General features: G+C 45.6%; 1 protein-coding gene across 8 annotated transcripts in view; it reads right to left on the bottom strand.

Moving 5' to 3' along the window:
• Positions 1-20779, bottom strand: part of CUL4B (cullin 4B) — a 74401-nt gene that overhangs the window by 7544 nt on the left and 46078 nt on the right. For all 8 annotated transcript variants that reach the window (XM_078784707.1, XM_078784711.1, XM_078784710.1 and 5 more), the window contains 2 exons: positions 15765-15937; positions 9877-10029 (listed from right to left, as the gene is read on the bottom strand). In XM_078784707.1, the coding sequence (XP_078640833.1) occupies positions 9877-10029; positions 15765-15937 (326 nt within the window). The remainder of the gene's footprint in view (positions 1-9876; positions 10030-15764; positions 15938-20779) is intronic.

The raw sequence follows: 20779 nt of genomic DNA, 5'->3' as shown, positions 1-20779 counted from the left end.
ATTCATCAATTAGCAATTCATCACTTGCATTTGTTGGCACTGAAATGGTGCAGTGTACTGGACTGTATGGCAAGCGCGGTGGGTAGATAATTTCTCTCTCACCTATCTACTTCTCGAGTCTCAACTCGGCTCGCAGCGCATCCATACAGAGCGTGCGTCCCAAGTGTCAGCAGCATTTGCAGAGTAGATTATTATACATGTGGTGCTATAAAGAGCGGTACAAAAATACTCATCCGACTAGCATAGTGCAAATCAGCAAGTCCAGTAACCTTCTTTATGGAAATATGCATAGTATGATATTTGAATTTACAACTAATTATAGGATGAAAGGAATGGATATCAACGTTGGACTAAACAAACAACAGGCATTTTAAGGCCATTTTCCCTGCAAGAGCGGGGGTTAGCCATGCGGTCCCCATGACAATCTTCTCCATTTTGCCCTATTTTCAGCATCTCCCCTTGTTAACCCTCTTGCCCGCATTTCTTCTTCGACCATCTTAAGCCAAGTCTTTCTCGGTCTTCCCCGTCCTCCACATCCTCCTACATTCATTTCCATCACTCTTCTCAACCAGTCACTTTCATCCTTCCTTATCACATCACCAAACCATCTCAAACTGTTTCTCTTCACAGCATCCATCACAGGCTCTATTCCCATCATCTTTCGCAATTCATCATTTGTCTTCCTCTCTCTCAACGATACTCCACACATCCACCGAACCATTCACATTTCCACCCTTTCCAGCCTTCGTTGCTGCTCTACGTTCATTAACCATGTCTCGCTCACATAAATCATAACACTTCTCACACATGCAGCATACACCTTTCCCCTCAGCTTCAACGACACTGACCTCCTCGTCAGCACGCCACTCATGTCCCGAAACTTCTTCCATGCACATCTCACTCGAGCAACCGTTGCCGAGTCTGATCCACCTTCTCCATTCAGCATGTGTCCGAGGTAACAAAATGTTTTCACACCTTCCAGCTTCCTGCCGTCTCCAAGATCCAACTCAACATTTCCTCCATCTGCAGCTCCCTCTGTGCACACCTCACACTTGAATGTAGCTGCCACACTGGTTAATGACACTCTCAAACCACTACATTTTTGATGAACCCACTCAGCGCACATTGTACATTGAATGGCATTCACTCTGACACCCTTCCTGCACACAGCACACGGCCACTTCCCAGTTCTTTCCACCTCACCACATGCTTTACAACTTGCCATCACCTTCGTTTTTCCGATATTCACCTTCAGACCTTTTGTCTCCATACATTCCTTCCACTTATTCATCTTCTCCTTCAGTCCATCCATACTTTCTGCCATCAACACCAGATCATCTGCAAACAACTACCACGGTAAACCCTCCTTTACGTTCCGAGCCAGCACCTCCATCACAGCTACAAATAGTAGTGGACCTAGTACCGACCCCTGATGCACTCCCACCTTCACCTGAAACTCACCACTGTTCCCATCCTTCGTCCTTCCAGCTGTGCACGCTCTTTTGTACATTGCCATCACGACTCTGATCAACCATTCCTCCACTCCTAACTTCCTCAATGCCCATGTCACGACTTCACGTGGAACCCGATTGAATGCTTTCTCCAGATCAACAAACCCAATAAACAACTTCTTCCTCTTCTCCATGTACTTCCCCTGCAACTGCCTCACAATAAAAAGCACATCTGTCGTTCCTCTTCCTGGCATAAATTCAAAATGCATTTCGTCAATCTTCACTTTCTTCCTTATCCTCTTCTCCAACACCCTTTCCAATACCTTCATTCCATGCTCCAATAACTTTATCGCTCGATACGAGCCACAGTCCAGAGGGTCACCTTTCCCCTTGGAAAGAAGGACGAGGGTACTCGGTTCCCAATCCACTGGAATGCGGCCTTCTTTCACCACCAGATTGCAGTTCTCTGTCATTCTCTTCACACCCCAATTTCCCGCTGCCTTCAACATATCTCCCACAACTCCCGTCGGCCCTCCCGCTTTTCTACTCTTCATTGCTTTTATCGCTTCCTCAACTTCCTTCTCGGTTACCTTCTCGGTCGGTCCTAAAACTGGGTTACTCTCTATGTTGCCATCCCATTCATTCTCTGCATTCAACAGTATTTCCATATATCTCTTCCATCTTCCTTTAATTCCATCTGGGTCCACAACGATTTGTCCCACTTCATCCTTCAAGCAACTCACCCCCATCACATCACACCTCTTTCGCTATCTGCTTTGCAATCCTGAATACCGCTCTCTGACCCTCTTCCAAATCCAAGCGTTCTCCGAACATTTTCCGAGATGCCTCCTGCACCTTTGCTACCTCTTTCTTTGCAGCCTTCTTGGCTGCCTTATAACTTTCATGCTCTGCCTTTTCTGCCCCCATACCCTTCGCCTTCTGCCACTCCTTGAACTTCTTTCTCTTCTCGTCAATCTTCTTTCCAACTTCATTATCCCACCACCATGTTTCCGAGTGCCTCGGTGGTCCTTTTGTCCATCCACATACCTCACCAACGGCTCCCAACAGACTATATTTCATTGACATCCAACCACTTTCAAGCTCAACCACACCATCCTCTACCATACTCAGCCTCTCTTCTAATGCCTCCCTCACTGTCGCCTCTTTCAACCTCCACACCTTCATTTTCGGTTGGTACTTCACCCGCCGAGCTCTCCTCGCACCTTTCACCCTTATGTCGCAGGAACATAAGTACTATAAAGAACTATAAAGTTCTTGGTGTTATAAAGTTCCATAAAGTTTGCAGGTTCTGTACAGTACAATATATTGTTGCGATTTTGAGAACCCTCACAGGTAACATCATTAAAGGTTATAGGTTGCACCCCATAGTTAGGCCACAAGCAACACATAGGTCACCTTAGAAAGTTAGTTATTTCATAGTATGTGTTTAGGATAAGGCCATTCCCAATAGTTGCGTCTGCGTTGTGTAAAACAAATAAGAGTCGGCCCTGTTCGTCCATTTTTGCAGCCTCCCTTCAATCAACGCCATTAAGCGCTATCCAGTCTGCACCCCATGGCCCCTCGCAGTTTGTTACACTTTGGCTGCCAGCAGCGTTTGCTGCTCTTGCTCGCTCAAACCAGCCCAAAGGCCACGAGGTAAGGCCCGAAAAGGGGGCGGAGCGCAAGGGTGGGGGTGTGGCCACGTCAAGCAGCCATCAAGGCGGAGCCAGTAAGCCCTCAACAGCCAACCAGGGCTGAGGCACATCGCCTGACAGCATGTGGCTGGACATTCCAGAGGGTTCGCTGGGCGTGGCAATATAACCCTTCGCGCGAGGCCCCCACCTCAGTTATGAGGAGAGAGCTCGAGTTGAGACGTGAGTTCGCTTGTTGAGTTAAGGGAGAAGCGCTTGGTTCATGTGCAGAGTTACGAGAGGGAGAGACGCGTAGTGACAAGCCGTGAAAGGATTGATTGCGCTTTACAAAGGGCTGGCGCGCGGCACGCATTGCAGAGGACTGCAGCGTGGAGAAGGGCTTGTGCAGAAGGACGTTGGTGAAAGGTGCTTGGTAACACCATTGGGGAAGTGGCGCATCGTTCATAGCAATACCGGGAGCGCGTATAAAGGCGCCGGTACAAGTATTACATCTGGCATACGCCATATAATCGCCACTTACCGATCCCCCGATATATAATTGTCCGCTTCGCGCAAACGCCACGCGGAGAGCTTGCCTGCCATCACCATCTGCATGGTAAGAGTCGGGGACCGGATGAGCTGTGGACCGTTGGACCCTCAACCCGACCATCTACAAACCACATGTGAGTGAGCCTGAGAGTGAGTCTGAGTGTGAACGGGCCTGTGTCCAGGGATAAGTATAAGACTGTATAAGGCTGCCCTGTGTATCTGCTTCTTCCTCTTCATTGTACATTGCTCTTTCTTTTCCTCTTCTTCCTGTGTAAATAATTAATAAACCAATCTGTTCTTCCTGTTTTCCTCTCAATTCGACCGTATCAGTCTTTACCTCAATTGGGTAGGCGTGGCACGATTTAGTACCTGTTAACGGCCCGAATCGCGGCTCGCTTCGCTCGGTGTGTCCACTAACGTCGTGGTTCGGGTGGGGTTATTTCCTTGCTTCACGGCCGGTGTTAGTACTGAGGTAATAGGACTAATTCGACCAACAACCCTATTTAACACCGACCGGAAGGAACGTGATAGCCCCGGGATCGCGTCGGCTAGTAAAAATGACAAGGGGATTAATCCCCCCTTGATAAGGGGAAGGCCGACATTGGAGATCCACAACAATATATAATATTGTTATGAATTTGGGTAGTGATGTGTGGGGCAGAATAGAGCTGAATAGGTAACATGCTTCGAGATGTCGCGGTAAGGAACACTACCTGTAATAAGTTCTTCATGTGTAGGCGTTTTGTTGAGTAAGATGTATAATTGTGAATCTACCAGGAGATTCGTGTGTTAAGTAGTGTAGGGATTAATGAGTAGCGCCCTTGTATGTCTCACCTGGTTAGCCAAACCTTTGTCCCTTTTGGCACTGCAGACCACACAAACACTTAGTTAGGATCCCTTAGTACAACACTAATAACGCCCTCCCCCCTGACATGACCTAGGAAGAAATCAGGCCAGGACACCGCCGATAATGGCCGCCACCATTTACACCTCCGAGAGGCCTATCCACCTCGCATAGCACGTGCTATGACCACGGAGTAGGGGACGGGAGTGAGAGTGACGCAGTGGGCGTGCACAGAGGCGAGTCGGTGGAGGCTCTGATTGGTTGGCAGCGCGCCAAAGCTGACGTCACCGGCAGGGAATATTGACGGGGGCCGGACGCCATTTTGGGGCAGTCGAGAAGAGAGGAGAGTTGCGCTGAGTTGAGTTGAGTTCAGAAGAGGGAGTTGATGGACGAGTGCCGGACGCCAGTTCAGAGTTCAGAAGAGGCAGTGACAGTCCCGGTGCGATCCTGAGGAGTCGAGAAGAGTAGAGGGCCGTTCGTTTGAGAGTGTGTGGAGTTGAGTTGAGCAGGAGGACTGGCAGTCGAGAAGAGTAGGGGGCCGTTCGCTTGAGAGTGTGTGGAGTTGAGCGCAGAGAGCCCAAGCGGAGTTGGCAGTGAGCAGTTCAGATCGGAGATCCTGAGACGAGTTGCAATTGTCGAACGCCAGAGGTCAGATCAGAGATCCCAAGCAGTTGGATTCCTGGTAGCGCAGTTCAGAGATCCTGACCCGAGTGGAGCTCACTGTCCTGCTGTGGGTCCTCGTGGTGCTTTGGAGCTTGGTGCACGGACCTCGTGTGCAGCGGCGAGGGCGTTGGCTCAGGCCTAGCGGGGCGTGCGAGGCGGACGGAGGATTCTTCCAGGCCGGGAATTGAAGATGACAGGGCATCTAAGACCAAGCTCCACATACCCAATTCCATAACGGCCGTTTTTATTTTCGTATTCATCTCCCTCGTCTCGTGTTTGAAATCTGTTGTGTGTGTGGGATCCCAATTTAGTTACCTTAGGTTTATCGTCACATTTTCCTGTCCTGCCTTTTTCATTTGAATAAACCCTTGCATTATTTTCTTGTACAAATACCTGAACGCAGTTTCCTGGTTGCTTTTAATAGATAAGGCTGCAGGGCTCTCGCCGCTCCCCTCCATTCCGCGTGCTTGGGGTGCTTTTGGTTTTGGAATCCGCCATCGAGTTTTCGCCTCGGAAGTTAAAGCCTTCATGATCGGCATCCGCGACCGCCAAATATTAATTTCGGCGGTTGCACAACATTTGGTGTCAGGAGTTAGGGATTCGAACCTAGCGGACAATTTTTTTGTCCGGAGGTAGCGAGTCGGCGCCGGCTGGGTGAAAAACCCCGCCCAGCATTTGGAACCGAAATTTTGATAATCGAGGCGGAGAAATTTGAATAGTCGATTGGGCGTACGAAGCGCGATATCGCATCTTCGCCAAATTTAAATTTGTATTGGAAGTAAAATAATACGCGCGCGGGAAACGACCTTCCGCAAAGCGGATGTCGGAGGTCGACGAAATGGAGGTGCGTAGCGAGGCTTCTGTCAGTGTAGGGAGTGAGCCGGAAATGGGGGAATTGGAGGATAGCGCTGGAACTTCCCTCTCTAAGGAGGAGGCCCCGATTGATTTACAGGCCTTAATGAAATTTATGCAGGGAATGAATGACGATAAGAAGGCTCAGGGTGAGCGATTGGGAAATCAAATTGGGGGATTGAGTAAGGAGATGGGAGAAATGAAAAACAAAATGAATGTCCATTGTGAAGAAATGAGGGTGATAATGAGAGGAGGTGGTGAACAAAAGAAGGCCCAGATTAAAGAAACGGAAACCCCATGTGAGCAAGCGAATGAGATAAAGAAAGAACAAAAGAATGATTCACTCGGGGCACAGGAGAAGCCAAAGGTGGCAGAAATTCATTCGGAACGGGGGGAAAGGCAAATTGGGAATTGCAGCGGAAACGGCATGTGTACAGGTGAGCGTGGAGTGCCCACAGGTAGATGGGGAGACTGCAGGTGCAGAGGTGGATAGGCAATGTCCACAGGTGGATGGGGAATGTGTACAGGTATATGGGGAATGCCTGCAGGTAAATGTGGAGTGCCCACAGGTGAATGGGGAATGCGCACAGTTGAGTGTGGAGTGCGCACAGGTAGATGGGGAGACCGAATGTGAGAATTGCAACAGGGAATGTTTCCCACCTGGCCTGGACGTTTATCGGGACCGTGTGGATGCCACAACACCCCAACCGGGGGATGAATTCGGAATTGTGCAGCACCAGGGCGGTGGTGCGGAGCTAGAGGGGGTAGAGTTATTGGGGGTCCGTGTAATGGAGCCGGACCGGGTATTTATTGAGGATATTGATGAAAACCTGGTGGGGCCAGAAATGATTGATGATGATGATGATGATGATGATGATGATGATGATGATGATGATGATTATGAGCTTGATGTGACAGCGGCTGGGGACCTGGGACAGTCCCATGGAGGTCGAGTTTGATCAGGCCCAAAGGAGTTTGGGTGATGAGGTGAGTTGGTCCGAGGAGGTGGTTGGAATGACCAAGGGACCCTCACCGTACACTACAATTGGGTGCAAGAGGCTCCAAAATTGAACAACCAGTTGGGGGAGTGTGTCGACTCCGGGCTGGATTTGGACCTTGGGGAGTCGGGAGATTGAGCCTCCGACGATTTGGTCCCCGTAGGGAATTTGGACCAGCGGCAGGGAGGGGCAGAACAACCGGTGGTAGAAGTTGTTACCTGCAGCTGCGGTGATTGGACACCTGGGGCCAAAATTGTTAAAATAAAATCTAAAATAAAATTTAAATGGGAGGTTGATGTGGAGCAGCCTTGGTTTGAGTTGGTCCCCGGGCTGCGGAATTTGGACCAGGAGAGGTCATTGGGGATGGCCTCAGGCCATCTCAGTTGGCCTCCAAAGGCAGTCGCCGACTGGACATCCTCAATCAGGTGAAGTCTTTCCTGAGCACACCTGAACTTTGATCTACCAACATACCACCTTCATCCGCAGCTTGATGGATGCAGGCCTGCCTCTCTGGGAAACCAAGGCCAGCTTGATGCCATGGAAAGCAAGGCTTGCGAAATCATTGGAATCTCCCGTGCTGAAGCAGAGCCAATCACTTTCACATTGCAGACAGGTTAGTGGTCTCTCTGTTTTCCACCGCGTCGAGCGTCCACTCAGTCTGGGAGGTCAGTGGTTTGGTTCGAACCCTGGCCGAACCATACCAAAGACTAAAAAAAATAGTACATGCTGCTTCCTTGCTTGATACTCGGCACATAAAAGGATAAAGCACGACAAACAACCATACATTGGCAATACCAGTGCAGGCCATGATGGGGCTAATGGCCTCCTCCTGCATTGAAGTTCAGGGTCAGGTCAGGTATGGGAGCATGCGCCGGAGCAGCGCATCGCTGCATCCACTTTCCGACGGTACTCCAGGGGCCTCCATCTGGATATCCCCCAGGCTGTTGCCTGGCCCATCCCTATCTCCTCGAGATACCGATCACCCTGCTGCAACCACGAGGCACGTGGTCAGCCCGTTGGCCTCCTCCACTCACGAGGCGCCCTTGCCAAGAGTATCTGGTGAGCTGGATCCGCATCCGGAAAACGAGCCACATATCCAGACAACCGCAGCTGACACTCACGGACCATACAGAAAACAAATCTCACCTGAGTCTCTCTCAGCATCCGCTCTTTGGACACAAAGTCCGACCAGCGATAGCCAAGGATTCTCTGATGAGAAATGGTTCCAAAGGAGTCAAGTCTCATTCCCTGGCCCCTGGTAAGGGTCCAGGTCTCGCATCCGTAGAACAAGACTGGAAGCACCAAGGACTTAAAGACTCTAACTTTCGTCCTCCTGCATAGATACCAACAGCGCCACACCCCATGATCCAGTGAATCCATGACTCCCCATGCCCGACCCAGATGTCTATCAACCTCTATCTCGCAACAAGCGGAGACATGAATAACACCGCCAAGGTAAGTGAATCTCTGTGACCTCAACATCTTCGCCACAAACAGGCACAGAGAAGACAGCAGCATCCAAGATGCTATTGAAAGCCTGGATCTTGGTTTTGACCCAGGAAATCCGTAATCCCAGCAGCTCCACCTCCTCGTCCCTTGTGTGATTGATGCAATGCAAACTTATCTGAGTTCTAAGCCGATGTTCACCAAAGTTAATGTGCCGGATCCATACCAAGTTTTTGCTAATGAATTACAGGCCTACTTTTTGCTACAAGGACGGAGTCTCCCGCACCCAAGCATCGCTCAATGGTGAAGAATCACTTGAAGAATTAAAAATTCTTGTATCCGGATCCGGATCTTCACCAAAATCGAATCGGGTTGTCCTCGTCACACACCCAACCAATCCAACAAGTTTCGTCCGAATCCATCCATAACTGAGATATTCTGCTTTATAATTGGTTTTAGCCCTATCACTCGATGGTGAAGAATCACTTAAAAATTAACTGATCAGAATCCGGATTCAAATCTTCACTAAAATCTGACTTCTTCCTTGCCACATGCGCATTCTCTCCACCAAATTTCGTCCGACACCATCCACAACTTTGAGATATCCTGGTCACAGACAAACAGACAGGGGTGAAAACATAACCTCTGCCCACCTTTGGTGGCGGAGGTAATAAAACAAAACAATTTACAGGTGAATAAATAAACAAGAAGACATCATGCAGAGCACGATACTTGCAAAATCCACCACCCCCTCCCCCCCAAAAAGGTTGATTAATCAAATTGTCCATTTTATCAAGATTAAAATCGACGATCTTGATCAAAGCTCGAGTTAATAGAATGAAAAGTGACGATTTTTCAGATGAAAACTGATGATTTTGGAAGTTTGATCGTGAGATTACCTTTGACCTTTTGAGCTTAAAATAGTTGGTTTCTTTATTCAGTGACTCAATGTGCAAACGCTGTTAAGTTCTGAAGTCAATCGGACGAAAATGGACGTTTTTTTTTTCAGATGAAAATTGACGATTTTGACCTCTACAACTTGAAGTTTCATGACGATCGGTTTAGAATTGTGACCTGTGGACAAGTGACAGACAAACAAACAGACAGAATAACAAACGCAACCGACAAATATACTTGAAAAATCTTCGATTTTGCAAGTAAAAGTAATAGAGCGAACCAAAAAAAAGCAATAAGGAAACTGTCACCAACACAAGTATTGCCACCAACAGAATGCCACAATAGATGGTTCGACTTGCACTTCGGATTAAAGTTCCCCTCTTCAGAAAAAATGAGATAACATGTGCCAGTGTCAAAATGTGAAAACATCACAACTCGGTCCTCGAAACATGATTCTTATTCATAAAAAGGAGGGGAATACTTCACCCTCCCTCTCCCCACCTCACTCCGACACATGCCACTCATTTTCAGCAGATAACCCTTACCTTAACAGGAAATTTAAGCTGGTTGTAAAGTTCAGAGACAAGTAGGGTGTGTGTCAGAGTCTTTCTCATCTTCATGATGCGCACAATGGCAGCATCAATCTGGTACTGCCGGTCCTGAAACACTCTCTCCTGTGTAGAAGCTTGTTCCTCCACCTGGATCACAAAAACACATCAAGCACCAGGTAAAGCGTATGGTGTTGTGCATACGGTGTTGGAAAATTTACTGCCTAATGCTGGGGTTACCCAGGTCTGAAAATGACTTGTGTGTCCATGATCACATTAGTCTGTTATCAGAGATTATAGCTTTCTTATATTGCACATGCGTGTGTTGACACTTTTACGTACTCCCATGTCAGATTTCTGTTGGTTCTAGGTCCATTATGAAAGGCCGAGGACACATTTAATCTTTCACCGATTCATCTTTCATTTAGTCTCAGACTCATTTAACCGATACTACCACAGTCCATTGAGGCGACTGGCACGAAGTGCAGCCTCTCATTAGCAATTGTCATGCCAAAGTCGTTACTGAAGCCGATGTAAAAAGCACCAAAATCGAAAATTTGAAGACAATTTTAAAATCGATTTTAAAGAGCATCCGTTTTTGATCAAAAGCATTTAGTATGCAGTAAGAGTGGAATCATAGGTGAGAATAAAAATCATAAAAAAGAAGTCAATGGTTAAATAAGATTTTCTTTGGGTTAGAAGAAGAAAAACAAAAAACACAAGATCCGGGTACAAAAAATAAAAATCACAAGACTTCTGATATGCATTCAAGGTGTGGGCATTCTTTTTATCTTGCAGGGCATATCAAACCACGGGCTTGGACTAGCAGGCTTGGGCTAGTGAGTAGAGTAGAGAGGTCTGAGGTGCATGTCCGAGAGAAATACTCCGATCAGAAATTTCAGACCTTTCTTTGTGTGTAGTATGTGGTGTTTACTCGTAATAAACTCGCATTTCAAATTAATATTTTTGCAACGTCTCTTTTCTTATCTTCCACCTAATTTTTAGGTTAGGTCGTTTAACCTCATTTTACAAGGTTAGGTCATCCACTGCGACTGAAAGAGAGACCAACCAGTTTAAATGCAACATGGGTGACGACAAGCATTATTAAAACGCACAACGGATTCAAGAACAAGTACTGCGACAGATTAACAAACCCAAAAGGAATCATCATCAGCGTGTAACCCTCACATGATGTTTTAATTCTTATTCAGCCACAACCACTCAGCAGTAATGCCCAGGATCTGACCCACCATCCAATGACAGTCCATTGTGCTGTTCCGAAGTTGACAAATCAAAGCCATCAGCTCAAATATTCACGCATCCCAAAACGTTCAAGATTGATATTCATCTTTTTCATATCGTCACTCAAACATCAACTCAGAGGGTTCCAACATCAACATCATTAGATACACCTAATCCTAACCACACGTGTGTCAGGATCAATTTAAGAACAAAAATGGAACAGGCATCCACAAAAATGGGCCAGGCAACCACAAAAATGGGACAGCCATCCACAAAAATGGAACAGGCATCCACAAAAATGGGACAGCCATCCACAAAAATCATTAATCAAGGTCTAATTTTAAGGGGAAAAAAATTATTAATTTATTTTCCAATCACAAAGTGTCTAAAAAAAGACCCAGAGTGTTTATTTTCGATTTCACCAGTGACATCACAATATGAACTCACCTTGATCCAAATGGTTGCTTTACAAAGAGAAAAGTGTATTGCAAGCTCAGATTCCAAAACAGATTCCGTCATTAACAACTCTGAAGGTTTTCAGTATGTTGAAAGTGATCAGTGGAATTTTGAAGATTATTGGAGAGAAAATTAGTGATGGAAACGCTTTTGGGGGAATTGTGGAGCCGTATCGTTTTGAGCCTTGTGTGAATGACTCAGACGAACATGGTGGTAGTGAAGATGGCGGTGTTATGTTCGTAGTGCAGATGAAAACATCTGTCACATGTTCGCTACCGATTGGTAGGTTTTGTTTTTCCGTTCAATTGGAGGTTTATCAAGGATTTTGTTTTGATCAGTTATATTGTTATATTGCTATATTGCTATATAAGCTATAATTATATATATATATATATATATATATATATATATATATATATATATATATATATATATATAGATATATATATATATATATATATATATATATATATATATATATATATATATATATATATTATAATAATAATAATATAATATATATATATAATATATATACAGTGGGGAGAACAAGTATTTGATACACTGCCGATTTTGCAGGTTTTCCCACTTACAAAGCACGACAAGGTCTGTAATTTTTATCATAGGTACACTTCAACTGTGGAAGACGGAATCTAAAACAAAAATCCTGAAAATCACATTGTATGATTTTTAAGTAATTAATTTGCATTTTATTGCATGAAATAAGTATTTGATACATCAGAAAAACAGAACTTAATATTTGGTACAGAAACCTTTGTTTGCAATTACAGAGATCAGACGTTTCCTGTAGTTCTTAACCAGGTTTGCACACACTGCAGCAGGGATTTTGGCCCACTCCTCCATACATATCTTCACCAGATCCTTCAGGTTTCGGGGCTGTCGCTGCGCAACACAGACTTTCAGCTCCCTCCAAAGATTTTCTATTGGGTTCAGGTCTGGAGACTGGCTAGGCCACTCCAGGACCTTGAGATGCTTCGTACGGAGCCACTCCTTAGTTGCCCTGGCTGTGTGTTTCGGGTCGTTGTCATGCTGGAAGACCCAGCCACGCCCCATCTTCAATGCTCTTATTGAGGGAAGGAGATTGTTGGCCAAGATCTCGCGATACATGGCCCCATCCATCCTCCCCTCAATACGGTGCAGTCGTCCTGTCCCCTTTGCAGAAAAGCATCCCCAAAGAATGATGTTTCCACCTCCATGCTTCACGGTTGGGATGGTGTTCTTGGGGTTGTACTCATCCTTCTTCTTCCTCCAAACACGGCGAGTGGAGTTTAAACCAAAAAGCTCTATTTTGGTCTCATCAGACCACATGACCTTCTCCCATTCCTCCTCTGGATCATCCAGATGGTCATTGGCAAACTTCAGACGGGCCTGGACATGCGCTGGCTTGAGCAGAGGGACCTTGCATGCGCTGCAGGATTTTAATCCATGACGGCGTAGTGTGTTACTTATGGTTTTCTTTGATACTGTGGTCCCAGCTCTCTTCAGGTCATTGACCAGGTCCTGCCGTGTAGTTCTGGGCTGATCCCTCACCTTTCTCATGATCATTGAGGCTCCACGAGGTGAGATCTTGCATGGAGCCCCAGACCGAGGGAGATTGACTGTCATCTTGAACTTCTTCCATTTTCTAATAATTGCGCCAACAGTTGTTGCCTTCTCACCAAGCTGCTTGCCTATTGTCCTGTAGCCCATCCCAGCCTTGTGCAAGTCTACAAATTTGTCCCTGATGTCCTTAGACAGCTCTCTGGTCTTGCCCATTGTGGAGAGGTTGGAGTCTGAGTGTGGACAGGTCTGGAGACGGCTTTGCGGTCGGTCTTTGCGGTCTTTGTGGTCGGAGACGGTCCGGAGACGTCTTTTATGCAGATAACGAGTTCAAACAGGTGCAGTTAATACAGGTAATGAGTGGAGAATGGGAGGGCTTCTTAAAGAAAAAACTAACAGGTCTGTGAGAGCCGGAATTCTTACTGGTTGGTAGGTGATCAAATACTTATTTCATGCAATAAAATGCAAATTAATTACTTAAAAATCATACAATGTGATTTTCAGGATTTTTGTTTTAGATTCCGTCTTCCACAGTTGAAGTGTACCTATGATAAAAATTACAGACCTTTACGTGCTTTGTAAGTGGGAAAACCTGCAAAATCGGCAGTGTATCAAATACTTGTTCTCCCCACTGTATATAATATATATATATATAATAATAATATATATATATATATAATAATTATATATATAATTATATAAGCTATATAAGCTATATAAGCTATATAAGCTCCAGAAGAAAAACGGCACGACACAGCACGGCACACTCGGAGACCGCTGACCAAATGGGGCACCGAATGCTTCTTTCCCACCACAGCATGCTGACTAGGTGTCATGAATGTTATAGGATCATCCTGTTTCATACTTTCCTGGGATGCCATTTGTATCTGTGGTTGTGCTGTGTCGTTTCCCACCATGGTGTCTGTGCCGTGTCCCACTATCGTGTCTGTGCTGTGTCGATATTCTGCCCCAGACGGGATGGATCGATCGCCGGCAGGCAAACACAGGTGTTTCATTCACCCCTCAAATAACCCCTGTACATGTGCTGGTAGCTAGGTAGAGATGGTATTACAGTTTGAAGCGATGGCTGTTTCTTCGGCTTAATCATGTGGGTTGCAGTTGCGGATCCTCTCTCAATCATTGCAGATAACCACAAGATCTACAGCCACCTCTATTGTTTCATAACAGTGCTATTTACATAACAGTGCCGAGTACAAAAGTAAACATTTTGTAGGCCCGATCCACACTCAGGTATTTCCGGCAAAACTCATCCAATTTCTAGCAACCCTCGGATCTTTCAGCCATTGGTGAAATATGAAACGATCTCGGTTTGTATTTCTACAACTACCAAGGATGCATTGACTGGGCATATTTGTAGGAATTCGAAAATTATTTGCCATTTGAGTTAAATCATACCGCGATGTAACCCGTAGATGGATTGCTGGTCGACTTCCGAATGTGACATCATGGCTAAATGTGAAGAAGAAGATTTCAACTTTTAATCGCAAAATTACCCACTTTATAAATCGGAAAAATACACATCATATCTATTTTGTGGGGTCCCAAGGGAAAGAGTAGCGTTGAGGTCGTCTGACCATTTCGATTCCCCTTTAAGAACTACTGTAAGCCTGTTAGATTAAAAAACAGCAAAAAAAGGAAACTAGAACGGCACTCTTCAACGTCGACCAATTTGCCTCCGCCCACATCATTACACATACTTGGCACAAGTTCAATTTAAATCCCTTCAGCTGTTCTCAAGCATCACATGCAACATGGGTGACCCATGACGGTGCCTGGTGTCATTGGCAGTGGAAATGTTCCTTCTCTCTCTCTCTCTCTCTCTCTCCTCCTCCTCCTCTCTCTCTCTCTCCCTCCCACTCCACTCCCCTCCCTTCTCCTCAGTTTCCCAGAGTGTTTAGTTCTCCTCACAGAAGGGGGGGCGAGGGAGAGGGGGGGGGGGGGAAATGTTCCTAATTTATCCTCGGAGAGAGGAGAAATGAGGGGTCACCTGACATGACCTCTGACGCCAAGATCCAATCAATTTATCTTTGCATCAGAGTATATACTTGTACCAAGTTTGGTCAAAATCCCATCAATGGTTCACAAGTTAGCACAGAAACAGAACTTTTACCAAACAGGCACTCTGACATTTGATCTCTTCACCCCATAATCTATTCCGTTTATCTTTACACCATTATACCTGCTTGCATCAATTTTCACTTAGTTCCCTTCAGCCAGTTTGACTGAATGCCCTTGAGTTATTGCGGTAACAAAAATCTATCATGGACGCAAGGACAATTCAAAAACATAATGCCTCCGGCGACTTCATTGGCATAGGCATAAAAAAAAAAACTAGAGCAATGCGGCAGTCACCAATATGTCCCGGCGTGTGACAACGGATAGTGCCAGTGTATCCATGTCTGCATCCAGCTGTCTGTCTGTCCCTGTCTATCCGTGCCTGTGAAAGCCTGTTCGTCTGTCCGCCTCCTTGCCTGTCTTTGTGCGCTTCCGTGTGCTCACCTCTACCTGCTTGCATGTCTGTGCGTGACCCTTCCTCCCCCCCCCCCCGCCCACCCCCCATCCCACATGCGTGAATGGAAGGGGGTGGGGGTTAAGATCAAACTCACAGTTTCCTTCATCTGGATTTGGTTGATTTTGATGCGGAAAAGTCGATGACGAAAGTCAGGGTTGTAAACGAAGTGGTCTCCATCATCGACATCACGACCCCGCGGCTCCTTCATCAGTACCCGTGCTTTCCCACAGGCCAAAGATTGCAAGGTGCGCCTCAATTCGCTGTCCTCTGCACAAGCACACAACAATCATTTCAAGAGGGGGGCAAAAAAAAAAATTCCATCCAATGAAGCACATTTTCCTTTGATTGTTAAACCGACCACATTTTAATGACGAGGCAGTAATGAATGAAGGGTTTGGGCAGAGTAATAAAAGGCACATATAGTTGACCCTCAAAATCTAACTTTTTTGTTAAACAAAGCATTACTATAACAGGTAATTCTTTTTAAAATTCACTTTGCAATTGTGAAAATTCATTTAAGACAATTCATTTCACCACCAAGCCTGCAATAATACAATGACAAACAATTAACCTTTCAATCACATTTATTCTAAAAGCATGTTGTGCTCTGCCTTTTCAGTGTACCCTACAAATGCTGCACCTAACACCATTATAGATTCACATCATACTTTTTCCATGAGCTCACGAGACTCAATCCAGAAACCATGTATATGCCAAAAACAAGTCAGACAGTCATGTAGTCCCAAAGTAGGGACATCGTTCAAAAGGCTTGATTGCATTAAATAACAGGTCACTCGAGCTGCGGTTTTCAAAAACGTGGAGCGGATCATCCTGAGCATGGAGCCTGGCTCTGCTGTGGGTATCGTCAGGTAGTCCGGATAGGTATCTATGACCTCCGTGATTCGGGGGTTACCTGGACCCTCGATGGGGCTGCTACAGGGGGCTAAATTAGGACCCCGCTGCAAAATGTAAATTTTTGACGTCATTGGTCACGTGGTCAGGCAGCTATTTTGCTTTTTTTTTTTTTTTTTAACCCTTAAAAAAAAAAGAGTTTGGGGTCTTTGTCGAATCATATGCCAACATCCTGCCTTTACATTCCCGATTTATCGGGGAGTGTAAAGGCAGGCCAGGGCAACATCACACGTTACTGGTGGTGTAACCGCTAACAACAATGCAAAGGGCCGGCGAACACGCACCGCACCACACCACACCACACCTACGTCCCGGCGCACCTCTCGCGTCCTGCACCCCAAACCCCCGCTCGGTGCAGATGTGCAATGTTGGTGCGGGTTTTGGTGAATTTGTCCCCTCCACCCTCTCCCTCCCCCACCCCCCCATACCCCTCCATACCCTCGATCACCATCGGCACCACACCCATCCGATCGACCACACCCATGATGGAGCCACACCCATCCAATGAACCACAACCGTTATTTCACCACACCCATCCATCCGATGGACCACACCCATTTTATTGCACCACACCTCTTTTTTTCAACCGCACCCATTTTATTGGCCCACACCCATTATTTAAAGAAAAAAGATGAAAAAAACAGTAAATAATAAAAATTTAAAAACAGAAGAAAAAAAAATGAATTTTGTGGTGTCCTGGACCCAATTTTGTCAAAATAGGATTGATGGTGAATGAAAACTTTTCTGCAAATGATACAGACACTCATGCAAGAACGTTGCATGTGGTGTTCCTAATTTATGTCAACTTACTTGGTTATTTGCATTGAGTATAAATGCAAAAGGATGTGAAAGTAAGCGATGAAATTATTTCACAAAATTGCAAAGAATAATCACCTAGGCTCATGGAAGAATGAATTGAATGAATGAATGATCGTTTTAAGGCCATTTTTCCCCACTAGAGCGGGGGTTAACCTTGCGGGCCCCATGACAATCATGGTTCCCTGTTTGAGGCAAAGTTTTTATGGCCGGATGCCCTTCCTGACGCCAACCCTTGGTCACGCTCTTACGATGCGCAGGGATACGGTGTACCTATTCTAAATCGGGGTACACACCATGATCATTCATCCCAGCAAGCTGGTACTCAATTTGCTGACCTCAGAAGGATGACAGGCTGAGTCAACCCCTGGCGTTAATTCAGCGATCGACCGGGATTCAAACCCAGGATCCTCTGATCCCAAGCCGGCACCCGAACCGCTAAGCCAACACCAGGCTGACTACAAAATGTAAATGTTTCATGATATTTGTTATATTATGTCACCTTTATCTGTCAATATTGTTGAAATGAAGATCAAATAGCTGTATGTTGAAATATGTTGAAAAAGTCAAAACTTTACATGGGGTGTACTTACTTGTTCACGTGACTGTATATATAAAATATTAAAAAAGAAAAGAACACTCACAAACATTCCACCAAACCTTTACAGAGTGTAATTTATAAACAAACTGAAGGATGCTATTTAGACAAAGAAAACAATATGCAGAGAGCTCGCTTTCCTACACCGATTTAATGCATACGCTGCTCTGTTGTTTAGAAATGCTATTTGCAAAACAAGAAATGTTAATGAGCTCATCAGCACATTATTGAGCAGACATGCTGTTGGATGTTCTGTTCCACAGGATCGTTAATGGATATATTCAAATTACATCATGTGGCATCTTCAATTTTTGTTTTGAGCCTAGGTAGTGCTTTTCAAACAAACGTGTACATGATCCGAAAAAGGGGTATATGCAAAGAGGTTTGGGAGGGGAGGTGGCACCACAAAGAAAAAAAGAAGGTCGCATGAAAGTACAGAATGACACAGCGAGTATCACGAACCACATGAGCAGCCAATGTACAATGGTCCAGAAGGACGCAGATAATCGAACAGAGAATACAAAGAAAGATGTTCGTGACAATAATGAGCCAGACAATAAGCATGATTACTTAAAGTAAAGACAACATTAAAAACAAAACAAAAAACTAAAAATAAGACACCTAGGGGGCACGAAGCCCCGGTGTGGAAATGCTTGCTTGAGAATGGCCAAGTTAGCCAGCAAAGATGCTTTGCTTTGTTTGCTTTTGCTTTGTTTTGTTGTCTTTGCTCATGGAAGAATGAGGTGACTGAATAAGAAGAAAATGTACTGACACTGGGGCCAGAGTTGGACACGAGCAAGGGAATGAAATAACTGGAAAAGAGGATGGGAAGAAACACAGTAACCTAAAAGAGGGTTTGGTTTGTTTAATGGGAGTAAAAAAGATTATGGATAGGAATGGGGGATAGCACGAGATGGTGGTGCACCACTTGAAGTTCCAGAGGGAAGAGGGGGATTTGTACCCCCCTCAGAAACGTGGTTCCAAACGGGATGAATGAGGACCAAAGACGTGGCGTAAACATGGATTTCGAGAGCTCAACAAGGAGAACGTGTGTGTCCTAGAGGACCTGGGGAGAGTCGGAATGCTGACGAAGCAAGAGGAGCTAGAGCAGAAAGAGATGTGGTAAAAAAAAAAAAAAAAACGGAGAGACCACCAAACTGTCTGTGATGTGATGCAAGCAACAGGACTTGTGCATTAACCTCCTCGTGAGAGATGCCAACAATGTTACACGTAATTTTGACTTTGATCAAAGCATTCCGTCCAATGAGAAATTCAACTTGCACAGTCCAATTCATCCTGCATGATAAATTCATCCTGCATTGCACAGTCCAATTCATGACATCCTCATCCACGCCTTCATCACTTCCCGTCTGGACGACTGCAACAGCCTCCTCCATGGCTCACCCTCAAATATCATCAATAAACTTCAATACATTCAGAACTCCGCTGCCCGTCTACTCACCCACTCCCGGGCCCGGGACCACATCACCCCCGTCCTTCACAAGCTCCACTGGCTCCCCATCTCCCAGAGAATCCAGTACAAAATCCTCCTCCTGACCTACAAAGCCCTCCATAACCTGGCCCCATCCTACCTGACTGACCTCCTCTCCAGACACACTCCCGCCCACACCCTCCGCTCTGCTGCTGCCAACCTCCTGTCTTTCCCCCCCCCCCCCCCCCCCCATCCGGACCAAACTCAGATCCTGGGGGGGACAGGGCCTTCTCCATCGCTGCTCCCACACTCTGGAACTCACTACCTCAAACTATCAGAGACTCCTCCTCACTCACCACATTCAAATAATCACTCAAGACCCACCTGTTCAACACCGCATTCAACCCCTGACCGTCTTTTCTCCTTCTCCTTCCTTTCTGTTTGGTTATTTAATTATGTATTTTTGGGTTTTTTTGTCTTTGTTTTACGTACTATGTCAAAGCGTCTTTGGGTTTCTTGAAAAGCGCCATACAAAATAAATGTATTATTATTATTATTATTATTAAAGCTACAGTTCGAGATTGAAGATGTATCGTTGTAAAAAGGGTGGTAGCATTTTTGTTTTGTTTTAAAAACATCCACAGTCCAGAAACCACAAAATGCACAAAGAAAAGTAAGTGGCAAAATCATAAGCAAAACAATATTAATAAAACAAGACAAAGTCTAACAGCGGCGTAGCCGGGCTTGTTTGATACTTTAGTTGAACAGGATAGTATGACCTGGGTTGGGATACCAGTTAGCAAATAATGTCAGTATTTTTACAAATTTGAAGTACTGTAAGTCTCTAAGCTGTCTGTCACCATGGAAATGGAGATTGCATTGACATACTCATGATAAATTATATGCCAGCAAAAGTACACATGAAAGCCCACAGAATCTTGTTTCTCAGTCTGAGTCCTTTAGGTGCTTTTTTGCAAACTCCAAGCGGGCTTTCATGTGTCTTTCACCGAGGAGAGGCTTCCGTCTGGCCACTCTGCCATAAAGCCCAGATCGGTGGAGTGTTGCAGTGATGGTTGTCCTTCTGGAAGTTTCTCCCATCTCCACACAGGATCTCTGGGGCTCAGCCAGAGTGACCATCGGGTTCTTGGTCACCTCTATTACCAAGGCCCTTCACCCCCGATTGCTCAGTTTGGCCGGGCGGCCAGCTCTAGGAAGAGTCCTGGTTGTTCCAAACTTCTTCCATTTAAGAATCATGGAGGCCACTGTGCTCTTGGGAACCTTCAATGCAGCAGAATTTTTTTTTGTAGGCTTCCCCAGATCTGTGCCTCGACACAATCCTGTCTTTGAGTTC

Source organism: Myxine glutinosa, chromosome 9, assembly GCF_964187855.1.
Source record: "Myxine glutinosa chromosome 9, kmMyxGlut1.1, whole genome shotgun sequence".
Taxonomy (NCBI): domain Eukaryota; kingdom Metazoa; phylum Chordata; class Myxini; order Myxiniformes; family Myxinidae; genus Myxine; species Myxine glutinosa.
The sequence above is the reverse complement of the archived record's forward strand: the minus strand, read 5'-3'. Positions and strand labels throughout refer to the sequence as shown.